Source organism: Piliocolobus tephrosceles, chromosome 11, assembly GCF_002776525.5.
Source record: "Piliocolobus tephrosceles isolate RC106 chromosome 11, ASM277652v3, whole genome shotgun sequence".
In the NCBI taxonomy this organism is placed as follows: Eukaryota; Metazoa; Chordata; class Mammalia; order Primates; family Cercopithecidae; genus Piliocolobus; species Piliocolobus tephrosceles.
This window is the reverse complement of record NC_045444.1, coordinates 49,427,570-49,442,700: the sequence shown is the minus strand read 5'-3', so window position 1 is coordinate 49,442,700 and position 15,131 is coordinate 49,427,570. Positions and strand designations below refer to the sequence as shown.

The window sequence follows — 15,131 nt, the reverse complement described above, 5'->3', positions numbered from 1 at the left end:
AAAACCTACCCACGGCCGGGCACGGTGGCTCAAGCCTGTAATCCCAGCACTTTGGGAGGCCGAGACGGGCGGATCACGAGGTCAGGAGATCGAGACCATCCTGGCTAACATGGTGAAACCCCGTCTCTACTAAAAATAATACAAAAAACTAGCTGGACGAGGTGGCGGGCGCCTGTAGTCCCAGCTACTCGGGAGGCTGAGGCAGGAGAACGGCGTAAAACCTGGGAGGCGGAGCTTGCAGTGATCCGAGATTGTGCCACCACACTCCAGCCTGGGCGACAGAGCGAGACTCCGTCTCAAAAAAAAAAAAAAAAAAAAAAAAAAACCTACCCCCACCCAGAAAGCATAGATCTAAGTTATAATTTTAAACTATATGGATCTGTGTGTGAGTGTGATAATATGTTCACCTGTATACTTTAAGTATAGGAAATTTTAAGGGAAAATGACTTGTTTGAATTATGATCATGATTTCCTGGGTTGCTTTAAATGATACGGTTTCTGTCCTGATCATATAGTGAATCCAGGCTCAGTGGTCTAAAAATGATATTTCTTTCATCAGTGAAATTTGTTTTGCATAATGCTTACGCATTCATTCTCATAAATGCAAGCCATTTTCTTGCAAATTAAAAATAATGACCGGTAGGACCCTTGCATATCAAGTTTTATCCTCCATATGAAATATTGGCAAAATTAGTCACCATTACACTTGGTCATATTTGTTGGGTGAATATTTTCTTGCTATGGATACAATTTAATGTATTGTAGAGAACCCAATTCAGATCATAAGCTACGAACAAGTTTAGTTTAAACACAGAGTATATATTAATACCATCCTAGTCCAAGTCATGGTGCCTGTAACATTAAACACAGGCTTTTATTAAGCCCAAAATAATGACATTTAGACAACAAGATCTGTTGCTTACCTGGATACCATCTACCCAACAACTTTCTGTAGGAAATGAGAAGCATAACTTTGGAGTAGCTTAAATAACCTTATAAAAGTTGTACTAATGCTCATGTATTTGACTAAGAGGAGATGCTTCCCTCACTGTTAAATTAAGCTTTGGTTCGTGGTATCAAACGTACAGCACATGCAAAGGAGTACATTAGGAATGGTGAAAATGGATAGGAAAATAGCAAAAAATAATATCTGACAAATTAGAGTAAAGGGGGAAACACTTAAACAGCATCCGAGACCACTTTTTTAAGATACCATTCATTATTCGTCATTCCACACTATTATACTAGTGACACTGAATCAATAAGAAAATTATCAATTATTTCCCATGTGTTGTGTTGTAAGAGGGCAGGCAGACTCTCTTATCGTAAAAAAAAAGAAAAAGTATTTGGAAAAGCTTTTTAACTTTTAGAGCTGTATACTTTCTAGATTTCAAGAAAAGGTACGTAAGTGAAGAAACTGGAGCTTGAAGCTTTAAAGTGGAGTCCTAAATTTAAATGCCTGCGTGACCTGGTAGATACCATAAAAATACCTGACATTGTCATGGGGGTAGGAGCACCATGACAAAGTGGAAAGGGTAGGATACGCCTCAAGGAGGGAGCTGGTCCCCAGAATCAGACAGCTGTTGCCAGGCAAGAATGAAGTGTTGTAAGATTTTGTCTGAAAAATGGGAAATACGGAAATACAGGGTTTGTTTTTTTTTTTTTTTTTTTTTTTTTTTTGAGACAGATCTTTTAAAACATAAAGTAGAGTGATTTTTAAAGCCCTGTGCTGGCCAAACAAAACACAGTTGCAGGTTGTATATTACCCTCAGGCTGTCAGGTTGCAATTTCTCTGTAAGAGGCTGAGGTATCTGAACTATATTTACTAAGAACTATTTGGGCAGAAACGCCTTCATAATTTTTTTTTAAGCATTGTTTTATGCAAATAAGATGGAATGGGTTGAGAAGGGTGCTACAAAATGTATTATAATTTGGAGTCTTGAGGTGTGAAAATGTGATTTAAAGAGAAAAAATTATTTGACAGTATTGTTATATAATTAGAATATCTTATTTTGAAACTGCAGGTTTTAAAATGAGTTTTAACAGTTTTAACTAGTTTTAAACCTCTAAGTACTTTATTTCTTATTTTTGATCTCCAAAATGTTGAGTCACAGGAAACATCAAAAATAAATAAAATACTATGAAAACATTTGGAAATGTTGACACCTTTTTGATTAAACAGATTATGCTCTGTGTTCTGCTCAGAATGAGAGCATTTCTATATCTTTCTTGGAACCAACAGTCCCACTGGAAAATTTCCTTTTCAGTTGTTGTCCTGAGGTTGAAGGAAAACTGACTTATAAATTCTGGGAGTGATTTTACTTTTTTTCTGTCTAGCCAGTGTTGTTTTGTTTTGTCTTTAATGCACCCCTGGCCTTTTCAAAATAAAAGAATACTAAGAAATGTTTGTGTAGCAGTTCACAGTTGGGAAGTAGTTTCACAAAATATTATTCAGGTAATCTTAATAGCAATACAGTAAGGTTAAATAATACCATTATTGTCCACATATTACAGCTGAGTAAGCGAGTGTGATGTGCTTAAGTGACTTAACCAAGATTAGAACAAATAAGTGATGATGTAAGCAATGCTGCCAGTAGCCTGATTCTACAGGCTGGAATTTTCACCTGTGAAACAAAATTCTAGAACCTTCTTTATGTTCATTCAGTCCCTTTCTATCCCACCAATCTATCAATGGCTCCAAATAAAATACTATATTATGCAGAATAGTATCGAGTCCTGTAAGACATCATTATAAGTGGAACATCAATCTAAAAGTGAGGATGTCTGGAATGGTTAGGTCATTTTAAAGTTCTGTTAATCTCTAAAATCAAAGAGTCTAATTTTGGAGAATTTAGACTGTGAACTTGTGAAAAAGGGAGCTGAAAAGGTTTCATCACCTTATAGACAAATGGACCCTCCTTTTTAGCACTGAACCACAATGCTTTGTACATAGTTCATCTTTTATGAACTAAATTTAAAATTTGACAGCCCCTCTATTACATTCAGCTTATAAAATCATCTAATTTTGGTCCACTAAAGATGGAACAAAATTAGGTAAAAACGATATGTAATTTCAGTGCTTCTTCCTCACTTTTTTCCCTTTCTATTACTTGTAGATTTTATGCCATATTTTAAAGCCAAGAATTATCAGGGAATAGCTTGAAGAAATTTCCAGATCAAATGAGTTAGTACTAGTAATACTAGCTAATGCTGTGTTGGTCTCTTGGCTTATGGGGATGGGTAGACAAGGCTGTGTGGGTCTCCTCAAACATTTCATTTGGTCGTCACTCCCCTTGAAGAATGATAATGAGTAGATATTGCACAGGGCCAGTTTGCAGTGCCAGGAGGTGTACAGTCCTCAGAAGGTTCTTCACTGCCTAGACCTGTATGTTTAGCCAATGAATTTTCTACTTTCTACTGGAAATTTGGAATACTTTGTATGTTAGTTCTGCCATTTCCGACCCAAGAGATGATCAATCTATTGCATCAGAAAGAAGAGGCTGTAAAGTATTATAATTACTTCACAGTATTTACCCCAGTAGTGATTATCTTTCAGAGAAACCCTTGTTAATATTATATTAATTTTTTAATGTTAAAAAATAATGAAAGGTTCAGAGGTGAAATAGCTCAAAGAAATGTAATAGGTGTAGTAATGTCATGCAGTCCTGTGTGAGTGCTATGCATCTGCTTTAGAGCAGGCAAACCCGCCATGCCTGCAGGTGTTTGCCTCAGGTCCCTGCCCTTGGGAATTCTGAGAAAACCTACAAATGAAGGCAGAGCCCCTAGTAGCCAAAATTACCCTATGGGACCATTGTAAAAGGGAGTAACTATTTTAGACCTGATGAACTGTTGAATGGTACACGTATATAAGGAGTGGGGTGGGTAGTGAGTGCCTCACATTGATATTTCTACGAATGTATGCTAAAAACAGATTCTAGAAGACCTAACCTTTTATTTCCAATTTTCCTCTCATTTTGAAAGTTGCTTTTAGATCCTTCATTTTTCTCTATTACTGTTTAAAATTTTATAGCTGTGGCAGAACTTTAGAGGATGCTATAGTAGTTTTGTTTCAAAACTAGTTGAAGAGCAAAATGGAAAAAGTAAAGCAACAAGGCAATAACTGGTTATTAATTAAACCTAAGTTTTCAAATGGTCAGTAATGGTAAGAATGGCAAATGTTATCCGTACTATCCAGTTATATAGGAAATATAGATTTGTTCATTTATGTATACATGGATTCATCCCATAGCAATAAAATATGAACAATGCTGAGATGTTTTACTGTAGTGCCTGTCATCCCTGTGTAACAAATTATCTTAAAAGCAATTTTCTATTAGATTGTGTATTTTCAAAAAAACACGTTGCATGATGAAATTTGCCAGCTGTATTAAGATTTTTCTGATCCTCTCAAAAATAAAAATTGATGTTTTGGAACAATTCTTCAATTATCTTTAAAAACTATTTTCTCTTACTTTCCACTGTTTTCTGAATTTTTACTGTACCTTTTTAAACTATTTCCAAACAACAGTAGGAGTTACTGTTCTAAAGTCATGCTTCTAATAATGTTAAAATAGTATTGTTTCTGAGATTTATCTCCATGTTCTGAAGAGAAATCATATAAAAGCTGTTTGTAAAACTCATCCCATTCTTTGAGTGCCAAGTTAAGTGACACAAGTGTATTGCTTCTGACTCACAGATAACTGCAATACAATCAAACAAAGCAGGGTGTTTTTGTTGTTCTTGGCTCAGTGGTTTTGTTCCTTTTCATATCAGAAATATCACCACCAATAAACACAATAACAATAACAACAAAAATAATTTTGGTTACCAATTTCCAATTAGTGTTAAAATTCAAGGAACCAACAAAAAGACTGTGTACTCTGAAGGCCAAGACAATCTCCTGAACACTGGTTTCCTCAGCTCCTGCTAATATCAAGAATTAGTTTATGGTTAGATTAACTTAGGCTTTTAAATGACATTAATGATTTTATTTATTTATTTATTTATTTTTTAAATTTTTTGAGATGGAGTCTCGCTCTGTCTCCCGGGCTGGAGTGCAGTGGCCGGATCTCAGCTCACTGCAAGCTCCGCCTCCCGGGTTTACGCCATTCTCCCGCCTCAGCCTCCGGATAGCTGGGACTACAGGCACCCGCCACGTCGCCCGGCTAGTTTTTTGTATTTTTTAGTAGAGACGGGGTTTCACCGTGTTAGCCAGGATGGTCTCGATCTCCTGACCTCGTGATCCGCCCGTCTCGGCCTCCCAAAGTGCTGGGATTACAGGCTTGAGCCACCGCGCCCGGCCGACATTAATGATTTTAAAGCACTGGATGAATTCTCATGTTTCAGGGGATATGAACAAGTCCATTCCCTTGTATTTAAACAAAACACAGTTTTGCCTTTTGCAGCTCTGCAAAGGTTATTGTTATTTACTATGCATCAATAAATAAACTTTCAATTATCTTGGTAAGCACATCCAAAAATAGCATGAGAATCAAAAGGCAATGGGGTATCCAGTAATTGTTCCAAATAGATAATTTTGAGAAATACGATCTTTGCTTAATTTCAAGTGAAAAAGAAATCTTATGAAATTTAGTTTTGCTCGAGTTAAACTATGCAAAAACACCCTATGAAATGGACACTCTATTTTATTTTAACTGTATTCTACTGTCTTTTACAGTGATTATAACTTATTAAAATCATTTTTGCCTTTCTTTTATGAATAATACATTTACAAGAAAACATTATTTAAGTGAATACACATGGGGGGTTCCCACCTCCCATGTTTTTAAAAAAAAAATTAAGCAGTTTCATTTGAGTTAAAAAGTATATTTCTTCATAAATGATTGTTATGTATGTTTATTAACTTATGCCAACAATGGCTTAGCCCAGCGAACTGAAAGGAAGACATCCTTTAACTTGTGTGTGCATACGTATGTGTGTGTGTTGTGCTAAATTCCATTGCCTGTACTTCTTAATTATTTGTTGAGCCCTTTAAGACTTTTTTTTCATGTTTTTCTGTATCAAACTAATCACATTTATGCTCACAGCATATGCGTGTTCTTATTTTCTCTACTCTGTATTTTAATAGTATTTTAAAGAAAAAAAAAAACCATAATAGAAATTCCCTAGAAATAATTTACAGGACTAATGAATTTGTAGGTCTCTTAGACAGTTCTACATTACAGTCACATTAATATTCTCTCCTCTTTATAAGGCTTGAAGTAAATCCCATGACACTAGAAGAATTTAGATACTGATTACTTGCGATTGGTTCCTGGTGATTTGCTCTTAATAATTTCCAGTTGAATTTAATGAAAGTATGATTCCTGAAATGCTGCTTCATTAAAATTGCATCTTTTCCCCTTTAAGTGTGGTTTCGGTCATTTCACCCATTTTGCGGTGTGTTTTCCTCCCCCTTAAAAAGTAATGATTGAGAAAGCAGAAATAATTAAGAACACCACTTTAATTCTTCCTAGAACTTATCCTCAGAGTTTCTCTGAGTGAAATGATGCAAGCTACATTTCATCAGGATTTTATAATACTATTTTCCCATTTGATGAGATTATTTAATAATATATAAAGTTTTAAAACATAAATATGAATATTGGAGGTAATTGAGGGAAACTGAAGAAAGAATCTGTTGCATATACAAGAGAACTGAGGTCTTTAGAATTTTTAGTTATATATATATATAGGTTGATTAAGTTACACTGTGCAGCATTCAGACTTAATTTAACTGAGTTGTGATTTGCAAATGAATATCTACATGGATCCTTTTTAAAAATCAAAATGCAAATGAGTACAATTGCAGTAAAATATATTTGCAAATGAATCCTGTTGCTTTATTCATTTATTGTGTAATTACTGCAATCCTTCCCACCTTGTTTTCAGTATTTCTTAATCATTAAGTCGGAAGCATGACAGCAGTGCCAGCCCTGGCATGATTCTCTTTGACTAAAACCTTGTAAATTAACACAATTAGCACAGCATCATCCTGCTAATTAACTTCCAGTGTCTGGTGCAGTGGTTTTGCAAACAAGGAAGAGGGAGTCAAAAGGGAATCAACATGCCATTCTGTTACCAAACTGTGTGTTATGTTCAGTTTATCGCAGTAAGTCAAAGCCGGCCATGTCAGAAGCCAGAGTCAGGCAATGAAGAGCCACAGAGCTTGGAGGAGGAGCACAGAAGGGGGTAGAAGCTGACAAAATAGACTGTGATAATTCAGAAGGGGGTTGATGCCACAGATGCTTCATGTAGACCAGGCCTCCTCCTTATCAAGGCATCTCTGCCAGAGGGCACAAGACAGTTTGCAAAATTCACTTTGGGTAATACAAAAAAGATGAAGGAGGGCTGCTTAATATAGCTGTACCAGAATCGGAAGTGTTAAACCAAGCAGAGATTAGACTGGGAAGAGCCAGCAATGGGAAAAAGGAGAACAGGGTACCAGTCCTCTTCTGTAACTAACTGTATGTGAGACCTTGAGGGTACATTGTAAATCACTTTGGGCCCTAGCTTCCTAATCTGTGAAATAAGGTAATTTCTAAAGTCTCTTTACACTTTAAAATTCAAATTGTTCTGACTGCTTAGTATTTTTTTCTTAAATAAGAAAATACTCATTTTATAGTTTGCTACATAGTCCATTTGCTTCACTTAGTAACCCAGCAGATGATAGAATTACCCAGACCATCTCATTATCTACTTGTACTCCTCTAGTATATGCCCTACGTGGTTTCCTATAGAAATTGAAAGAGTTAGAATCCAGAATCTCTCTCCATTCTTCTCTTTCCCCTTGGTTTCCTCTCTCTCTCTCTCTCTCATATATTATATATATATATGTGTGTGTGTGTGTGTGTGTGTGTGTGTGTGTATGTGTGTAAGAGAGGATGTGTATAAATACACACACACACACACACACACACACATTCTCCCCTTAGTACCTTGCAGGCTATAAGGGGAGGAGGGATTATAAGAGAAGGAGGGAGAACGCTAGAAGACCGACAGACAAGTGATGCTTGTTTTTTTTTCCAGAGCCTCAACAACAGAACTGAGAGGCAGAAAGGAGCCAGTTGTAATTCATACCGAGTTGTAGGCTTTGTGCGATGAAAGCGATGGAGCGCTGCCTGGGAGATTGCTTTGCTGCACTCCACGAAGCAGATTTGAAACTGTCGTGGACCACTTTAGATGAGAGTTGGATTATGGAATGACCTGCTATGTCTGTGTCATATTGTTCTGCGCAGAGAGCATTATACTGTGCTAACTAGGTGTTCAGTACCAAATAAGAGAGGTATCCTAGATGTGATCTGTCAGCTGTGTCTCATTTTTATATTGCTTAAAATGTAAAACAGAAACTGTGATGTGAACAGACAGAATAGCTAGATATTGTACATGTTAATACTGCCATGTGCAAGATATTTAAAATGTTTGCTTATTTTAAGAACCTATGATTGAATTCTAATTTGACAGGAATGTGTGTGTACATATATATGTGATTGTGTATGTCCGTATAGTAAGTAAGCTGATGGGCTTGACAGAAATAGATTTACTTATTCCTTAAAAATGCAAACAATATAGGTAAGTACAGAGTTATATTTTAAACTCAGTGTGCTTTTTAAACAGGGCTGAAGTTTAGTCCATTTTAAAGAGTACTTACTATAGGGATCATAATAGGTATGGTAAACAGTGTAGATCTTTTACAGTAGGCATATCATTAATGGAAAATAATAGGTATCAAAAGAAGTTGGGGGAAAAGCTTTAAGAGTTCTGATGCCTATCTAAGTAAATTAACTTTCTTCCCCCCAAAATTCTTAGGCTTGAAGATGCAGTGGACGCCAGAGCATGCCCAGTGGCCAGAACAGCACTTTGACATCACCTCAACCACTCGGTCTCCTGCCCACAAAGTTGAAGCCTACAGAGGTCATTTGCAGCGCACCTATCAGTACGCCTGGGCGAATGATGACATATCTGCTCTGACTGCATCCAACCTACTAAAAAAATATGCAGAGAAGTATTCCGGCATTTTGGAAGGTCCTGTGGACCGACCCGTACTCAGCAACTATTCAGACGCACCATCAGGACTAGTGAACGGTCGGAAAAATGACAGTGAACCCTGGCAGCCTTCCTTGAATTCAGAAGCAGTTTATCCCATGAACTGTGTTCCGGATGTTATCACTGCCGGCAAAGCTGGAGTCAGTTCAGCCCTCCCTCCAACAGATGTCTCTGCGAGTATAGGGAGCTCTCCTGGGGTAGCCAGCAACCTGACAGAACCTAGTTATTCAAGTAGTACCTGTGGAAGCCACACTGCACCCAGTCTTCATGCAGGGCTCCCATCTCAGGAATATGCCCCAGGATACAACGGATCATATTTGCATTCTACTTACAGTAGTCAGCCAGCACCTGCACTTCCTTCACCTCATCCGTCTCCTTTGCATAGTTCTGGGCTCCTACAGCCCCCGCCACCACCTCCTCCGCCACCAGCCTTGGTCCCAGGCTACAATGGGACTTCTAACCTCTCCAGTTACAGCTATCCGTCTGCTAGCTATCCTCCTCAGACTGCTGTGGGGTCTGGGTACAGCCCGGGGGGGGCACCGCCTCCACCTTCAGCGTACCTGCCTTCAGGAATTCCTGCTCCCACTCCCCTCCCCCCCACCACTGTTCCTGGCTACACCTACCAGGGCCATGGTTTGACGCCTATTGCACCGTCGGCTCTGACAAACAGTTCAGCAAGTTCTCTCAAAAGGAAAGCTTTCTATATGGCAGGGCAAGGAGATATGGACTCCAGTTATGGAAATTACAGCTATGGCCAACAGAGATCTACACAGAGTCCTATGTACAGAATGCCCGACAACAGCATTTCAAACACAAATCGGGGGAATGGCTTTGACAGAAGTGCTGAAACATCATCCTTAGCATTTAAGCCAACGAAGCAGCTAATGTCCTCTGAACAGCAAAGGAAATTCAGCAGCCAGTCCAGTAGGGCTCTGACCCCTCCTTCCTACAGTACTGCTAAAAATTCATTGGCATCAAGATCCAGTGAATCCTTTGGGAAGTACACATCGCCAGTAATGAGTGAGCATGGGGACGAGCACAGGCAGCTCCTCTCTCACCCAATGCAAGGCCCTGGACTCCGTGCAGCTACCTCATCCAACCACTCTGTGGACGAGCAACTGAAGAATACTGACACGCACCTCATCGACCTGGTAACCAATGAGATTATCACCCAAGGACCTCCAGTGGACTGGAATGACATTGCTGGTCTCGACCTGGTGAAGGCTGTCATTAAAGAGGAGGTTTTATGGCCAGTGTTGAGGTCAGACGCATTCAGTGGACTGACGGCCTTACCTCGGAGCATCCTTTTATTTGGACCTCGGGGGACAGGCAAAACATTATTGGGCAGATGCATCGCTAGTCAGCTGGGGGCCACATTTTTCAAAATTGCCGGTTCTGGACTAGTTGCCAAGTGGTTAGGGGAAGCAGAGAAAATTATCCATGCCTCTTTTCTTGTGGCCAGGTGTCGCCAGCCCTCGGTGATTTTTGTTAGTGACATTGACATGCTTCTCTCCTCTCAAGTGAATGAGGAACACAGTCCAGTGAGTCGGATGAGAACCGAATTTCTGATGCAACTGGACACTGTACTAACTTCGGCTGAGGACCAAATCGTAGTAATTTGTGCCACCAGTAAACCAGAAGAAATAGATGAATCCCTTCGGAGGTACTTCATGAAACGACTTTTAATCCCACTTCCTGACAGCACAGCGAGGCACCAGATAATAGTACAACTGCTCTCACAGCACAATTACTGTCTCAATGACAAGGAGTTTGCACTGCTTGTCCAGCGCACAGAAGGCTTTTCTGGACTAGACGTGGCTCATTTGTGTCAGGAAGCAGTGGTGGGCCCCCTCCATGCCATGCCAGCCACAGACCTTTCAGCCATTATGCCCAGCCAGTTGAGGCCCGTTACATATCAAGACTTTGAAAATGCTTTCTGCAAGATTCAGCCTAGCATATCTCAAAAGGAGCTTGATATGTATGTTGAATGGAACAAAATGTTTGGTTGCAGTCAGTGATAACTTCTTTAGAAAAAAAAAAATGTAATGAATGTTGGCACACACACATAAAACCTGCTACATAGGGAATAGAGCCCCTTTCCAGTAGTGTTTAAATTGCAAAGGGTACTGGGGAAGATGACGATTAAGTTGCATCTTTAGAGTCAGGGTAGATTTGGAGGAAAAGTGCATCAAATGAGAGCTTCTGATTTGAAAGCCCCAGATGACAGAAAGTATATGTGGATGCTCAGTTCTGTTCAAGCTAGACAACACTCACCAAGGAGCAAGGTGCAAGTGTGTTGATTTCAGAAGGACATGAACCTCGTGTGTTGATTCCATTCTGCTGTTCTCGAGATTTAGTTGCTGTCAAGTGCCTGGAGTGGTGCTTTATTTTTTTGTTTGCCTCACAATTACATTGGTGGCATGTGCTAATATAAAGAGCTTTAACTTCAAACATTATTGGACTAAAGAGATGAACAGTTGTGTTATGACAGAAAACCAGATTTTTGCCATTTTAAGAGCAACAGTATTCCTCAATCCTGTCTGTTCTGCAGTATTAAGCTAAGAACAGGTAAAACAGGGTAACGGTAATCTGGACCTTAATTTCTGCAGTTCATTTCTTTTAATGTTCTTGTCTGCAAAAACTCAGGAAAGTGATTGTGATTTGTACAGTACCTCAAAGGAATGTGTTGAAAGCACTATGTACTGCTGAGAGTAATAGGATAGGCTTCAATGTTACTTTATATTAAAATGTATGTTTACCTCAACAATTGGAAAATAGCAAGGAAAATTACTTTGAATGTATCCAGAAAAATACTGAAGTGTGATACAACTGAATATTTACAGTTTAAAGTAGAAATGGAAGGATTTTTTTTAAGTTCTTTTACTAATTATGGGGAATTAACCAGAGCAGAATAATTCTTTATGTCAATAACTGCAAGAGTTCTTAGTACATTGCTCCTTGATAATTAAGTGAAAATGTTCTTAAAAGGTACACTGGTTAATTGAAAGCTACTTACTCAGTTTGTGTTAGTGTCTAGACCTGTCAGCCACAAGACCTGTTTAGGACCCTGAAAGTCACAGTACCTAAAAACTATGACTGCCTTTTTATTGCATAGGTGGTAGTGGTGGTGATGGTGGTGGTAGTTTGCAAGTTCTCTCTTAAAACTGCTGGGAATGGTGTCATTCTATTCACTAATCTAGCTTATAGACTTGCCGTGCTATTTGATAGAATGCAGAGGATAGCAACCAAAACAAACACACAAATAAATAGAAACAAAAACCAACCAACCAATTTACATACATACATACATATATATATATATATATCTCCACACAAAACCTCTCCATCTCCTCCCCTTCTTTTTGACTCCACTCTTGTCAGTGCAATTTTGCTTCTCATTTTGAAATCTGGGCTGTAGTGCTCCTGCTTTATTTCTACCTCAGTTTTGTTACATTTCTCTTGGAAAGTAAAGTAGAAAATTGGAAGTGGACACACACACTGCAGTGTAGCTTGCCAAACATGTTGCTTTGTTTTCTTCCGTCTTTCGCCATAAATCTAGTTTCCAAAAACATCAGCATTTATGCTTACTTCCACTTCAGTTTACCAGCCCCACCCCCACCCATGACATAAGTGGCATTTTTCTTAATTTTCTGTTTCTCTCCTGCTCTCTGTCAAGTTGTTCTTTGTATCCTTTAATGCTTTATGTGCAACCTTTCATTGATAGTGGGCTGATGTTTGGCAATGCTTCTGAACAGTCACAATGCAGGCTGTAGCTTTCCACAGCCACTGCCCATGCATAAGCAGAACAGCCTGGCCTTTTGAATGTATTTTCCTGGGTTTTTTCCCCTTTTCTTTTTTTAGTTTAGAGTTGCAGTAACAAAACTGTTGCAAAGCACTGGCATTTTATGTATTCAATAAATAAGTGATGTAATTTTTTAAAAAAATTTAAATAAATGCAATGAGAAGCCCCAAGAAAGGTCTTTCTGTTTTTTGTTTTTTTGGTTTTTTTTTTTGTTTGTTTGTCTTTTTCTTACAAAAGTTTTTACTGCTCTTATCCACAATGTCCTATTCTCTGAAACACTTAACATAGAGAAAGCTAATGAGGGATTTCTTGTTTCTGAAATTTTATGATACTTGATCTTTACTCCCCTTTTTTATTTTTTAAGTTGCTGAAAACTGAGCAGTTGAACCAGAATTTAATTTACTATGACATTCTGTCAATTAAAACTGTGCTTAAATATAAATATTCCATATTAAAAAGCAGTGCCTTTCATGAAGGATACAAAAAATAATACTTAAATACGCCCTCTGCTTTTCACAAGTGAATAAATGCTACAATCGTGTTCTGGGTCTACCCTGCGCATCCCTTGTAAGGAAATTCTAATATCCACATTAACTTGTAGGTTCATATTGATCTCACTGACAAGTTTACTTTTGCACAGTGCTGACCTATTTTCTGACTTTTAGACATTGCATTTCATTTCCGCCAACATGCTGTGTTCACTTGAAAGCGTCTGGCAAGTTTTGACAAACCCAGTCTTATTTAGACAACTTTGGAAAATCCAATATTGACCCACATTTTTTGTGGCTAGTAAGATTTAATACCAAATATGTGACTGCACTATTGTGTTTTACACTCACTTATAAAACTGAAAATAAATTGAAGTGATACATCTTGGCTTTTAGCTTTAAATGACTTAAAAATTAGAGCTCTGAGTGACTTAAAAATTAATTTGAGATACGAGTGGTCAAAAATCCATGTATTTAGGCAGAAGCTGAAGTCGTAAGTGGTTTTCATTTAGCCTCACGAAATCCAAGATTTGATCTCTTAGGAAATTGGGCATGTTGAAGAAATGAAGATCTGCTGGAGGAGATATGGCTGACCTTTGAGTAGATAGTGCTCTCCTGTGATTCTTTGATTCTGCATGGAAGCATTATGAGCTCTTCTATAAACTAGCTTAATAATGAGCTCTATTCTGACCATCCGTTCTGGAACTTGGAGTGGGGGTGGGGTACCACATCCTTGGAACTGAATGTGTACAGTTGGTGATAGTACAGCTGAGTAATCGGGCTTCATACTCTTGGCCTCTTTTTGACTGCTAAGAATTTGGAGAAGGCTATTAATGAAGGTAAGGTAATGAGCCAGTCCAAATCCCTCACTGTCTGGCTAAGAGATTGAGCCATTCCACTTTACAGACCCTAATTCCCTTCTTTCCAACTGCAGTAACATTTCCAACAGGGACAAAAAGGAAGTGAAGGAAAACACTTCAGTATTGGGATCAATAGAAATTCAAGAGGTAGTTCATAATGACCTTATATGTGACACAAATGGAAATACGCTACATTTCTGGCATGCTTCTCTCCCAAATATTTAGAACATTAGTGACAATATGAAAACCTTTGCTGACTGAGCTGATCAATGGAATGTGAAGGCAGTATACTTTAAGGCTATTTACTTTCACACAGAATGTTTATCTATTAGTCAGTTTGTATTCTACTCAAATGCAGATAGACGGGTATAATGTTTTCCTGTGCATTTGAAACCTATCAAGGAGAAAATAAACCATTCCACTAAAATACATAGGCCAAACACCATCTGGGCAAGTGATAAAAGCTATCCAGAGGCTATGCTATGTAAAATAGCAAGGTCAATTTACATGGGTTGCATAGTACTTGGCTATGCAGTTCTCAAAAGAACACATCCAAAAAAAATCCAAATTAGTTCCTATAATAGGTCTTTGTAAATTTAAATATATTTGTGGGTTGGAAAATATGTTTTTAGAGACATTTAGAATTTCTTTCTCTAAAAATGTATCCAACTCCAAGCAGAAAGAGACTTCTGTAATCCCATTCTCATGTTTCTTAGCAAGAATTGGGTAGCATGAACATTGAATCTGTATTTTGCAAAGTGAAAGGGACGCAGTGTGTTGAACTATTGAGGCCACTAAAGTAAAGTTCTAATATATATATATAAATATAAAATTAGTGTGTGTGTTTGTATGTGTGTATGTGTGTGTGTTCTTTCACCACCTATTTGAACTTTAAAACAAATGTCTACTTTCATTATTCAGAAGCAACTTGTTACT

At 38.2% G+C, this 15,131-nt stretch overlaps 1 protein-coding gene across 1 annotated transcript in view; it reads left to right on the top strand.

Annotated features, from left to right (window-relative positions):
- FIGN (fidgetin, microtubule severing factor) overlaps nt 1–13,017 on the top strand; it is a 129,714-nt gene extending 116,697 nt beyond the window's left edge. Inside the window, exon 3 of the mRNA XM_023217530.1 lies at nt 8,809–13,017. Coding sequence (XP_023073298.1) covers nt 8,809–11,063 — 2,255 coding nt within the window. The 3' untranslated portion in view covers nt 11,064–13,017. The remainder of the gene's footprint in view (nt 1–8,808) is intronic.
- The last annotated feature ends 2,114 nt before the right edge of the window (nt 13,018–15,131 follow it).